This window comes from Schistocerca piceifrons, chromosome 6 (assembly GCF_021461385.2).
Source record: "Schistocerca piceifrons isolate TAMUIC-IGC-003096 chromosome 6, iqSchPice1.1, whole genome shotgun sequence".
NCBI lineage: Eukaryota > Metazoa > Arthropoda > Insecta > Orthoptera > Acrididae > Schistocerca > Schistocerca piceifrons.
The window spans coordinates 23,894,015-23,908,227 of record NC_060143.1 but is presented as its reverse complement, the minus strand read 5'-3'; the positions used below and the strand labels follow the sequence as shown (position 1 = coordinate 23,908,227).

At 40.2% G+C, this 14,213-nt stretch overlaps 1 protein-coding gene across 2 annotated transcripts in view; it reads left to right on the top strand.

Moving 5' to 3' along the window:
• LOC124802693 (muscle-specific protein 300 kDa) overlaps window positions 1-14,213 on the top strand; it is a 601,574-nt gene that overhangs the window by 241,380 nt on the left and 345,981 nt on the right. For both annotated transcript variants that reach the window (XM_047263634.1, XM_047263633.1), the window contains exons 26-29: window positions 801-1,083; window positions 4,086-4,339; window positions 8,507-8,818; window positions 9,117-9,316. In XM_047263634.1, coding sequence (XP_047119590.1) covers window positions 801-1,083; window positions 4,086-4,339; window positions 8,507-8,818; window positions 9,117-9,316 — 1,049 coding nt within the window. The remainder of the gene's footprint in view (window positions 1-800; window positions 1,084-4,085; window positions 4,340-8,506; window positions 8,819-9,116; window positions 9,317-14,213) is intronic.

Below are 14,213 nucleotides of genomic sequence, written 5' to 3'. Positions count from 1 at the left end.
TCACATCAGCTCACACTCCGCTATAGAGTGGAAATTTCATTATGGAAATATCTCCCAGGCTATGGCTAAGCCATGTCTCCGCAATACCCTTTCTTCCAGGAGTGCTAGTTGTGCAAGGTCTGCAGGAGAGCTTCTGTGAAGTTTGGAAGGTAGGAGATGAGGTACTGGTGGAATTAAAGCTGTGAGGGCAGATCGTGAGTCGTGATTAGGTAGTTCAGCTGGGTAGAGCACTTGCCCGCAAAATGCAAAGGTCCCGAGTCTCGGTCTGGCTTACAGTTTCAATCTGGCAGGAAGTTTCATATTAGCGCACACTCCGCTGCAGAATGGGAATTTCATTCTGTATCTTTTTCTTAATATTGTTAAATTCCATCCTGGACTTTCCATTGTTTGATTAATCATATTGTCAAAGTGTATAGAATTGTCAATTTGTGATTCGCCAGCAGAAGCGATGAAGAGTGTGGGAGATAGGAGGAATAGTCCATATTTGTAAAGAGATATATGAGACAGTAGAATGGATAGAGGACATAATCATAACAGTAGTGATTGCATATTTATGGTGAGTGAATGCTAACTTGTGAATCAGTGGGTAAGAATTATGTTGAATATCCAACTGCCATAAATGTTCATCTTAGATTAAATAGAATATGATGAGTTCCTTAGATTTTAGGAATAGTGATTTTGAAATTAATTTAATTTCAATGGAATTGTTCACCATATGATTAATGTGCATGAACTAAATGATCTCAGCAAGGCCATTGCAGAAGGAAAAGTTATCTAATTGATTACATCCACATGTACAGGTCACAGAAATTGAGAGGCGCCTCCAGGTAACCCTTGAGACAGTACAAGAGCGTGTTGTAGTATTGGAACAGTTCCGAGCTCAGTGGACACAATTCCAATCACAGCTGGGTGAGCTGCGATCTTGGACACAAGAAGCAGCACCTAAACAGCTGGAACAATTGCAGGCAGCAGATGTTGGCCCTGAGGAGCGACTCACCAGGGCTCAGGCCCTTCAAGGGCAGTTGAATGAGAAGGCTGCTGCCCTTGAACTTCTTGCTACTGAAGCATCACAACTACTGAAAGGTTTGCATTGTGGGGTCATAAAACTTATTTATGTTTGTTTTTCATTATACCTGCTCTTCTAAGATTTGGTAAGAATTTTTAGCATCAATTCTGAATATTAATTATGGGTGAATTCTTTGAGAAAGTATTGTTCTTTGGAAAGTGTAGGATTTTCATTTCAAGCTCTACATTCTCAAATATTTCCTCTTGTCCAATATCCTCTTTGCTTCAGTGTAGGACGAATTTATTATAATATTTGGTGATTTTTGTTTTATGAGCTTTAGATTATGGTCCAAGGGATATTTCTTTACCTAACATTTTATCTTCCAATGCTGGAGACATCATCAGAGGCTATAACAACCTAAAAACCACTTACAAGCTCAGCAAGCCGATCTGTTTCTAAGTACCCATGCAACGGTCATTTCTTGGAGTCATCAGACAACTGCCGAACATCTCAGAGTTACGCCAATGTATGTTATGGAACTTGTAGTGAGGAAGAGTTGATACTGTTAGTTTTACCAAGCATTACAGTCCACAACTTGTCTGTTTCAATCCTTCTTCTTTTCTATGTAAGTTGTTTTGGTGCTTTTGAATTTCTATGGCCTCTTTGTACATCCCAGCATAGTGATGAGTAGATCTTGATAAAACCATAGTATCAGAGAAATGAATTTGGTAGTGCCCTGGTCCCAGTGTATTATCTGTTATTCCCAATATATCCATGTTGCCCAGATGACAACTGCTCTTGTGTTCCTTAAGGTGAGTGTTAATGCTTCTTTTTGTAGTAAATAATATGTACATTTGATAGCATGTTCAGGTGATTTTTCTGTACTCCTGCTGTGGCAAGCAATGTTCAAATATTCACCATTCGCAGTTTTCCACATATACCTGTGTAAATACCAAGCTGGCTCCCATGTCCTGCCTCAGATACATGATGAGCAAACACTCCGAAAAATGTCACATTTGACAATGTGATCACATTAGACACAAAAGGATACATGGAGCGGTAACTTAAATATTCCTTTAGGATTGGCAACCCCATTGTACTAATAGCCTATGTATGGATATGATTGGTCTTCCGGGAAATTTGAGAAGTTCTGTACCAGTCTCGATCAGGCATTGGCTGAATAAACTGCGCTGGAAAGGAAGGTAAGTTGGCCCTTCCATGTATATAACTACCGTATTTACTCGAATTTAAGCCGCACACGAATCTAAGCCACACCTGAAAAATGAGACTCGAAATAAAGGAAAAAAAATTTCCCGAATCTAAGCCGCACCTGAAATTTGAGACTCAAAATTCAAGGGGAGAGAAAAGTTTTAGGACACACCTTCAAATCGAAACAAAGTTGGTCCAATGTAATATGAGACACAATTTAGGTCGAATGAATGACGATACCGCTACAGTAATTTGGTTCGAGTCGTAAGCTTAGCAGTTAAGCTTTACCAGGTAGCCATTGCTATACGTCAGGTGCTCCGTCCGCATTTATACGGGTACCCTTACTTTTTCAAGTGCTTCGACTGGATTGAATCAATTGCTTATTTTACTTTGATCTGATAAGTGCCGCTTTCTTTGTTATAGGTGTTTACGTCACTCTAAGCTGAAAATGCATTACTGTACTGTGTCATGCATTGTTTGTCACATTCTGATAATGAGTGTTTACGGCCTGTCGTCGCTCGCGGCATGGCTTACTTTTGTGCGGGCTACCACCGCTTACAACTATATATATAAAAGAGAGAGAGAGAGAGGAATCGTCTCATTAGCGAAACAATGGCAAGAGACTGCTATTTGTTGTTACATACACTGCTGCTTTCTTTGATAATAATCAACAAGAACCAAATAATAGACTGCGTATATGATAGATGATGTTCTGAACGAGAGTTTAGCGAAAGTTTTTCTCCGTTTGAAAATCTTTGTGGCCGCTTCTTTAGTGCATCAAATTCTGCACAGAAATTAGTCATCTTACATTTAAAAATCTAATCAGTTGCCGTGCTTCATTTCTGACTGTATCACTATTAGGCATAAGAATAATATGAATATAAACATGACACGATACGTATATTCTTCTGCGTTTGCTGTTGTCTCACTCTAGTTTCGTAGTTTATTAGGCAGACAGGATTTAAATGAGATAGCAGCAAACACGAAAGAATACATGGCAAAATGTTTATATTCGTATTATTCTTATGGTGAAGAGAATACTGCATGTGATTCACATTTCATCAGGTTCCTATTAGCAACCATCTCTTCTCACAGTTAGGAAAAAATTCAGATCATAGAGTTGGCCACATTGACAAACATCCCAGTCTTGCCAGTCGGATTTTTGTAGTACATTAAAATTTTGCTACATTCGAAGATGAACAATACGGAATTTGTTTTTAGTTCGTTGGATAATGTATGAAAATGCAGTGGTCGAAACTCGGGGCGGAGAAAAAAAGCTCGTCTTCCATCTTTTTTTAAAATTTATTTACTGGCGCAGAGGTTTTGGCGCCAGTATTTATCTTTGTGCCTACAAAGCATGCCTGTGTAGCGCTACATATATTCGATGGCAGAAGTTAGTTGTGGCAGCACCTACCAACATTTTTCAGAACTTCTGCTAGCTTTGCACTCAATTCTAAGCCGCAGGCGGTTTTTTGGATTACAAAAACCGGAAAAAAAGTGCGGCTTAGATTCAAGCAAATATGGTAATTTAATTAATTATGACTGATGGTGTGATATTTATCAAAAGATATGTTAATCTCAAGAGGGAGAACATTTCATTTTATTATAACTATTAGGAGTTGCATATATAGCTGTACACCATATATTACCACTTATGACAGTTTATTGTCATGGTATTTGTGTTTTAATACCTTTAAAGTTAATATTTTAGTGACAGTTACTTACATCAAGGGTGTGCATGGGACAGCACACGGATTTCTTATTGGCCTAAGAAACATAACTGGGCAACAATCTGATAGTTGTTACACAATGATTTTATTAATTGTAAAATATTTATTTGAAAAATAAAATTTCCTTTCCTTACATTCAGATGATGCAGAGAATGTCGAAGCTGCAGTTCTGCAGAGTGATGTGAAGCAACTGCAGAATGCGGTAGCAGCATTACAGAGGGCTGCAGAAGCTCAGTTGTCTGCCGTTGGCCGTGACCTTGTCATCTGGAAAGAGTATCGCAGTGGACTGCAATCAATCAAACCATGGGTGGAGCAGGCTGAAGTCAAGGTCAACATGGGCATAGCGAAGCCAGCCACTATTGAAGAAGCCAAGCAAATGAGGCAGGAAGCAAAGGTAAATACATAGCTAATACAAACTACTAATTTTGTGCTTATGCTATGTGGTTACAGAAGTTAGAATATTGTGAATGTTTACTCTGTCTGTGTACTCAGTTGTCATGATTCATTTACTTTTTCTGAAGTCACAAAACATTTCTAAAGTCATCTGAAATTCAATGGCCTATTATAATATATAAATGCGCCAATGTGGTGCTTGCTCCGATTTTTCACTTAAATTTTATATTAAAAGGGCATTGCTGGTTGTGTTACTATATGCACACTCGGAGAAGTCTCTTGGTGAGGTGGTTGATGGGAGTTCTTGAATCGAAAGCAACTGAAAGTGTTGACCAGGTTTGGCTGATTTTTGGTCACTACTGGAGTAGCTATCAGACTAAACTGTGTTTGGTTCATCTTACATGCACAGAAATAACATGATTTCAAACTCAATTTATTTTTTATTGATTCAGCTACTCTCATGAGCTATGTCACTAAGTCATCTTGGAGTGCACATATTATAATGTTAAACATATGTGTGCTTTGTTCAGCTCATCTTTGCATAGATTCAAATAGCATGAACAAATTTTATTCCAAACTTACCTTTAATTGTCTTCATTAGTTGTGTTTGCACTTTACAATCATGATTTATTTGCAGGAAAGAATTCTACTCATCGCTCGTGTATCAGTTTACGGAGAAGAAACAAATATAATTAATGCCTGCATATGCTAAATAATCCTTATTCATTTTCAGATTAATTGTGTATTTCCCTTTATAAATATCAAAAAGCTAAAAGACAGAAAATTTAGGAAAACATCTTTCTGCCAAAGAAATAAGTATACACTGTCATCTTACCCCATCACTTTACCCCATTGCTACCAACAAGAAGTCTGTTTTTTTTTTTTTTTTTTTTTTTTTTTTTTGTGCCAGTTGACTTGAAAGATGGAAAAAGTCATTCTTCTCCCACTGCCATGCCTGGATCTCTCACCCCCCAAAACCCCACTTCCACCCCAGATCTCAGTAAAAGGAAAAAGTCTAGCGAAGACAGGTGTTCTTCTTTTAAGAAAATGGTTTTACAATCTTTATTTCACAAGCTTTTAACAGAATTGGAACTAAAACATTTTTATGGCTACTTAAAAGCCATCATTCATCTTCCAAACTACACACATCAAAAAAAGTTTTGCGTTACCTCAGTTCTGAGAGTTCCGGAACCTGTACGGAAAATTGGAATTGAGATCAACATAAACATCATTTCTGCCCTTTTTATTGCTCATGAAAAGCACACATTGCATGTTGTACCAGTATACAGTGAGACCTTCAGAGGTGGTTGTTCAAATTGCTGTACACACCAGTACCTCTAATACCCAGAAGCACATCCTCTTGTATTGATGCATGCCTGTACTCATCATGGCATCTATGCACGTAGGTCCCTCAGAGTGTTGGTGGGTCACGTCATCCATAAACAGCCTTTTTCAATCTACCTCAGGAATGTTCAATAGGATTCATGTTTGGAGAACGTGCTGGCCACTTTAGTTGAGCGATGTCGTTGTCCTGAAGGAAGTCATTCACAAGATGTGCATGATGGGGGCATGAATTGTCATCCATGAAGACGAATGCCTCGCCAATATGCTGCCAATATGGTTGCGCTATCAGTTGGAAGATGGCATTCACGTACCGTACAGCCGTTACAGGGCCTTCTATGACAACCAGTGGAGTACATTGGCCCCAGATAATTCCACCCCAAAGCAGCAGGGAACCTCCACTTTTCTGCACTTGCTGGACAGTGTGTTTAAGGTGTTCAGCCTGACTGGGTTACCTCCAAACACATCTCGGACGATTGCCTGGTTGAAGGCATGTGTGACATTCATCGGTGAAGAGAATGTGATGCCAATCCTGAGCGGTCCATTCAGCTTGTGGTTGGGCCATCTGTACCACACTGCATGGTGTCGTGGTTGCAAAGATGGACCTCGCCATGGACGTTGGGAGTGAAGTTGCACATCATGCAGCCATTGCGCACAGTTTGAGTCATAACATGACATCCTGTGGCTGCACAAAAAGCATTACTCAACATGGTGGCGTTGCTGTCTGGGCTCCTCCAAACTATAATCTGTAGGTGCAGTCATCCACTGCAGCAGTAGCCCTTGGGCAGCCTGAGCAAGGCATGTCATCGACAGTTCCTGTCTCTCTGTATCTCCTCCATGTCCGAACAACATCGCTTTAGTTCACTCAGAGAGGCTTGCACACTTTCCTTGTTGAGAGCCCTTCATGGCATATTGCGGATGTGATCAAACCGTGGTATTGACCGTCTAGGCATGGGTGAACTACAGACAACACGAGCCGTGTACATTCTTCCTGGTGGAATGACTGGAACTGATCAGCTGTTGGACTCCCTCCGTCTAATAGGTGCTGCTCATGCATGGTTGTTTACATCTTTGGGCGGGTTTAGTGACATCTCTGAACAGTTAAAGGAACTGTGTCTGTGATACAATGTCCACAGTTAATGTCTGTCTTCAGGAGTTCTGGGAACCAGAGAGATGCAAAAAGTTTTTTCATGTGTGTATTAAAAATACTCCATGCTCCCAGGTCTAGGCCCAACCCCCTCTCCATGAAACTATCGTATGGGTGCCGTTGCTATGACATAATTATCAGTTCCATAAGTAAGGAAATAATATTCACCTTTGAGCTAGTAACAAATGAATGTGGACACAGTGAATATTTACATTTGTTGACTAATTAGATCTGTCCTTCACCTCTTACATATCACAACATTAATAGTCGTTAACAACTGTTGGAACAAATACATTCATGTACTGAAGAACCAAAGAAACTAGTACACCTTCCATTATCGTGTAGTGCCCCTGTGAGCATGCGGAAGTGCTGCAGCATGACATGGCAAGGACTCAACTAATGTCTGAAGTAGTGCTGGAGGTAAATGACACCATGAATCCTGCAGGGCTGTCTGTAAATCCGTAATAGTACTAGGTGGTGGAGATCTCTTCTGAACAACACATTGCAAGGCATTCCAGATATGCTCAATAATGTTCATGTTTGGTGGCCAACGGAAGTGTTTAAACTCAGACGAGTGTTACTGGAGCCAGTCTGTAGCAATTCTGGATGTTTGGGGTGTCACATTGTTCTGCTGGAATTGCCCAAGTCCGTCGGAATGCTCAATGGACATGAATGGATGCAGGTGACCAGACAGGCTGCTTACGTTTTGTCACCTGTCAGAGTCATGTCTATACATATCAGGAGTCCCATATCACTCCAGCTGCACAAGCCTCACACCATTACAGAGCCCCCATCGGTTTGAACAGTGCCCTGCTGACATGCATGGTCCATGGATTCATGAGATTGTCTCCATACTGTACACATCCATCCGCTCAATACAATTTGAAACAAGACTCGTCTGACCAGGCAGCATGTTTCCAGTCATCAACAGTCCAATGTTGGTGTTGATGGGCCCATGAGAGGTGTAAAACTTTGTGTCGTGCAGTTATCAATGGTACACTAGTGGGCCTTCGGCTCCAAAAGCCCATATCAATGATGTTTTGTTGGATGGTTTGCATGCTGACACTTGTTGATGGCCCAGCATTGAAACCTGCAGCAATTTGTGGAAGAGGTGCACTTCTGTCATGTTGAACAATTCTCTTCAGTTGTCGTTGGTCCCATTCTTACAGGATATTTTTCCGGTCGCAGCGATGTCAGAGATTTGATGTTTTACCGGATTCTTGATATTCACGGTATACTCAGGAAATAGTCATATGGGAAAATCCTCACTTCATTGCTACCTCGGAGATGCTGTGTCCCATTGCTTTTGTGCCGGCTATAACACCACATTCAAACTCACTTAAATGGTAATAACCTGCCATTGTAGTAGCAGTAACCGATCTAACAACTTTGCCAGACACTTGTCTTATACAGGCATTGCCGACCGCAGTGCTGTATTCTGCCAGTTTACATATCTCTGTATTTGAATACGCATGCTTATATTAATTTCTTTGGCACTTCAACGTGTTTAATGACATGTAATTTTTGTAAGTTATTTGCTAAGTACCTGTTGGTGCGAAAAGTACCAAAATTGACAGTATGTGTGTAATTAAACTGCAGTTACATTTGTTGTTGTTTTCACAATTCATTAGTAAGTTTGAGTTTGACGATTTGTTCCTGATTATATGTCAAAATTTGCAGGTATTTGAAGTAGAGTGCGAGCAAAAATTGAGTCAGTTGCAAGGTGTAGCATCTCTGGGTCAGCAGTTGCCAGGTGGACGTGGCGCTGATGAACTCGATAGTGTTCGCTCTCGATGGTCAGCTGTTCATAATGCTGTTGTTTCTTGGGGTGGCAAGATGGACAAGGTGGTTGAAGCTTGGCAAGAACTTGATGCCCGTGCAAAACCAATCGAACAGTGGTTACAAAAGGCTGAGAAGGGAGTGCTTCACACTGAAGTTGACGTTGTAACACCAGAAGCTGACAGACTTGAAAAACAACTAGCAGAGCTGAAGGTACATGTTGTCACAGTGTAATTACTCTGTAATTAAAATAAAGTAAAACAAAATATAGAATCCTGATGTTAATATGTGACCAAATATAAATCAAACTTTCCATTTTTATTTATTGTTGTCATAATTAACATTTGCCCCACATCTTGATCACATTGTAAAGTCATCACGTTAGTAATATACTTACTAGCAGTATTTATAGAATGTTAATTCTGTCTAGTCTGCCATAATTTGAGGGACTGTAAACTTTGAAAATGTAAGTAAATTTTAGTGGAAAACACGTTTTGCTTGTATTTTTCAGGCTCTGAACAAGGAAATCTCTGAGAATCAAGCACAGTTGATCGTTCTCACACAAATGACTGATAGTGTTGCACAAGGCCTTTCACTAGAAGGTGCCTCTGCCCTGAAAGGTCGTGTAGCAGAAATGAAAGCAAAAATCACAATCCTGGGAGATAATGCAAGACAAAAAATCAATGTGTTATCTGATGTTATACTTGCAAGGTGAGGTTTTATAAGAGTATGCTCTGTGTTGCTGATTCACCAAATGAGGTGATGAAGTGGCTAATACACTAAAATAATGTTTGGCAATATTTGACTTCTTATCAGCATCTGGCCATCTTCCATTTGGTTCCCCATTTTTCTCTAAATGGTATTAGATTAATGAGGTACTTACAAAGAAGCATAGTCATTTTTCTGCTTCATTCTTGTCCATTTGAATGGGAGGTTGTGCTCCATTGTTAATATTTCGGTGTCATTAGAAAGCGAAAGCTGATCTTTATTCCTTCTTTATCCAGGTACTAAAAAAAATAAAAAGGAAATATAAGTAGAGAAAACAGTCAGGAATAACTATCCTACATCAACAGTGATTTGTGATTGCTGTCAGAGCGAGAATGATTCTGTTAATAAATTGAAAATTCCATATAGTAAATGGCTACATGTTAGTAAAACAATAGAATTGGCCAAGAATAAAAAGAAGACATGGTGTAACGAAGTGTGTGAGCAAGCACTAGAACAGAGAGCTCAGAAATGGAGGAAGTGCAGATGCTGAAAAAAAGAATAACACCTAGAATGTTTCAGAAAACAAAAAAAAAAAAAAAAAGAAACATTAAAAGTAGCCTGGTAAATCAAAATAATCTTCAAAAAAAAAAAAAAAAGCTCAGCTTATAAAAGCACAAGAAAATTCCACCAAAAATAGTACTAGTAGTTTTACCAAACTTTTAAACACCAATTTTAAAGTGTATCAACCACCAAGTATGTGTCCACCCCGTTAGCTGAGTGGTTAGTGTGTCTGATTCCCATGCAGTGGGCCTGGGTCCGATTCCTGGCCAAGTTGACCATTTTCTCCAGTCAGGAACTGGGTGTTGTATTGTCCTCATTATCATTTCATCATCATCAGCACATAAGTTGCCTAACATGGTGTCAGCTGGAAAGATTTGTAACTTGGTGTCGAACTTCCTCAGGTGGGGGACTCTCGGTCATCAGTGCCATATGATCATTTCGATCTTTTTACCCAGTATTTGTCTCAGAGATGAAAATGGCAAAATAGGATTAAATCAATGAAAATTCTGGAATGTTAGCAAAAACTTTTGACAGGCTCTTAAACTGTACAGTTCCAGCGGTTAAATTAAACAATGGAAAATCCAGGATGGAATGTAACAATATTACAGGAGGAAAGTTGCTACTCACCATATAGTGGAGATGCTGAGTCGCGATAGGTGCAACAAAAAGATTCACACAATTATAGCTCTTGGCCATTAAGGCCTTTGTCAGCAATAGACACACACATACACACATGCACACACACTCTCACACCAACACAACTTACACAAGTCTGCAGTCTCAGACAACTGAAACCACACTGTGAGCAGCAGCACCAGAGCATGATGGGAGTGGCGACTGGGTGGGGGTAAGGAGGAGGTTGGGGCGGGGAGGGGGAGGGATATTATGGTGGGGGTGGCAGACAGTGAAGTGTTGCAGTTTAGACGGAGTGTCTCACTGAAGCCTTCACTAACTGTAATTATCCTCCCAACCTTGTGTGAAAACAGATCTTTCCAGTCTCCCACCACCTTCTAAAGTCCCACAGTCCGGCCACAGAGGAGCATTCCCCTCGTAATTCAGCACCATCCAGGACTGGAGCAACTGAATTACATTCTCCGCCAGGGTTTTGATTACCTCTCGTCGTGCCTTGAAATGAGAAATGTCCTACCCACTATCCTTCCCACCCCTCCTACAGTGGTATTCTGCCGTCCACTGAACCTACACAATTTGCTCGTCCATCCTTACACAACCCCTGCTCCCAGTCCCTCACCTCATGGCTCATACCCCTGTAGTAGACCTAGATGCAAGACCTGTCCCATACATCCTCCCCTACTCCAGGCTGGTCACTAACATCACCTATCACATCAAAGGCAGGGCTACCTGTCAAACCAGTCATGTGATTTACAAGCTAAGCTGCAACCACTGTGCTGCATTCTGTGTAGGCAAGACAACCAACAAGCTGTCTGTCCACATGAATGGCCACCGACAAACTGTGGCCAAAAAACAAGTGGACCACCCTGTTGCTGAACACGCTGCCAAACATGAAATCCCTCATCTCAATGATTACACCACAGCCTGTGCCATATGGATCCTTCCCACCAACACCAGCTTTTCTGAATTGTGCAGGTGGGAACTTTCCCTGCAATACATCCTACATTTCCGTAACCCTCCTGGCCTCAACCTTTGTTAGTCACTGTCCTAACCCATCCAGTCGCCTCCCTGTTTCCATTCCACCACTACACAGCCGTCATTTCACCGCCACACCCAGTCTTTTAATTTACTTTATTTTTCTCTCCTTTCCACTACTTACGCCCCCTCCCCCCCCATCCCCACCTTCTCTCCTGCCCTCTGTCTAAACTGCAGTACTTCACTGTCCGCCAACCCCACCATACTATCCCTCCCCCTCCCCACCCCAGCCTTCTACTTATCCCAACCAGTTGCCACTTCCATCATGTATGGTGGTGCTGCTCACAGTGTGGTTTCAGTAGTCCGAGACTGCAGACGTGTGTGCAAGTTGCATTTGCGTGAGTGTATGTGTGTGAGTGTGTATGTGTGTCTGTTGCTGACAAAGGCCTTAATGACCGAAAGCTATAATTGTATGGATCTTTTTGTTGTGCCTATTGTGACTCAGCATCTCCACTATATGGTGAGTAGCAACTTTCCTCCTGTAATATTGTTACGTTCCATCCTGGATTTTCCATTGTTTAATTTAACTGCTGGAACTGTACAGTTTAAGAGCCTGTCAAAAGATTTTGCTAATATTTCAGAATTTTCCTTGATTTAATCCTATTGTTACATCAGTTAAATTAGAATGTTTTCCATTACTGGTACCAGATAAACTTTAGGAAGATTTATCATCAACAGAGTTAGAAATTCATGAAGCCATCAAAACACTCAAAAACAGCTAAGCAAGAGGTGAAGACTTCGTTACAGCAGAGTCATTGAAATGGTCAGAACTAGGGATGAAAAGGGAGACAAACAGTGTATCAGCAGTTAAGGGGAAATGTACTTTCTGACAGTTGCAGATAAAATATTATCAAGAACAGGGGCTAGTGGGGACTAAGGCCAAGGATACTGTGTGAACTAAAGAATGTACTGGAAAAATACTTCATGTCTTTGCAGTTAGGAGAAACTGGTGTTGGGATGGAGGGTCAAGAGAGCACAGGTTGTGAAGCAACTAATAAGTCAATCATAATGAAAACAGTGACACATTCTGCCACCTGGTGATCTACCTTAGCCATGGTAATAGTATGGCAGTAACTATTCAGTTGAGTGGACAGCTGCTCGGTAGTTTTTTCACATAAAAGACACATGGTGTAGTGGAGTTGGTATATGATTCGGCTGGATTAGAATGGCCAAGTTTCCACTTGGATCTTTCACATGGATATCATCCATGCAGCAACGGATTCAAAATAGAAATTTCACAAGAACAAACCATACCAGTTTGTAGATTAGGTGGGTGGCCAGAATATAACTTTTGGTGAAATGGGAAGGATTTTGCCAAGGGTGCTCTTCATTTCAGAATACAATGAAAGATAGTTAAAGCAGGTACAAGATGTGGTTCAACTGTTTCAGTCTAGGTAAACAGGGGATGCATCTTTACAAGCTGATTAATGAGAGTGGTTAGGACAATATGGCAGATGGGATCTGTTTGTAGACCGAGGGAGGTTGGTTATTGCTTTCTGTGTCTTGCCTTCCTGGGTGAAGGTTTGCTCATCACTATGTATGTGTAATCTGCAGGTTACAAGACTGTAAGTACTGTGCAAGGGAGATCTCCTTGTGTGGAAGAGATGGCATTAAGAAAGTGGAGATATTGCTGGTAGCTGATAGGTTTGACATGGATGGAGTGTTTGATAGAATGAACAGAAAGGCTGAGTTTGTAATCCAGGAAGATGGCATGTTGCAGTTGAATTGGTTCGAGTGAAATGGGTGGGAAAGAAAATGTTAAACATACATTTGATTGCTTTGGTTCCAAAATATAATCCTAATTACAGGTACTGATTTTTAAACAAGTCATCTTCAGATCCAAAAATCAGGCGAAGAAGAAAATCCCTATTTGTAAATGGTCATAAATAGGGATAATATAAAAGAATTAAAAGTCAACATACAATAAAAAAACTAGTTACTACAGATAAAATGTCCCAAGCACTGTAAGCATGTGCTTTATCATCACTGCTACTGTCTGTGACTATATACTACCTTCAAAAGGAGGCATCTATGTATCTGCTAGAGAGAGAGAGCAAAGGCTAGCATAGTTACATGATGAAATTTATTGCATAATGAAGTTGCACATGTGGTCAAAGAATAGATGTGAAGAAGATTACTTAGAAATAAGAATTATCGTTTGTAACCAAAACAAATAGATGTTAAAGTGAACATTCAGATCTCATGTTTTCAGATCTCATGTTCCACAACATGACTATGTCAAACATTATATATTAAAAATAAAAGTTGAATTTGTGGATGAATGAGGCAGATTGTCTTGCTTTTGTTCTAGATGATGAAGACATTGACTTATTTTACCTTTTGACTCATTTTTGTAGGTGGCTTCACAAAATACTAAATCTTGACACAGATATTGTTCTGATTGAAATCCACAATGTAAAATATTTTTATCAAAAAAAAAAAAAAAAAAAAAAAAAAAAAAAAAAAAAAAAAAAAAAAAAAAAAAAACCTGCAGTTAATTAAAGATAATCTTTATTCCAGAATTCAAAAATTTAGCATCATGTTTTAATAGATTGCCTCAATTGCACATGTGAGATTAACTAAATTTTGTTCTCCACCTCCCCCCCCCCCCCCCCCCCCCCCCCCACACACACACACACACACACACACACACACACAGAGAGAGAGAGAGAGA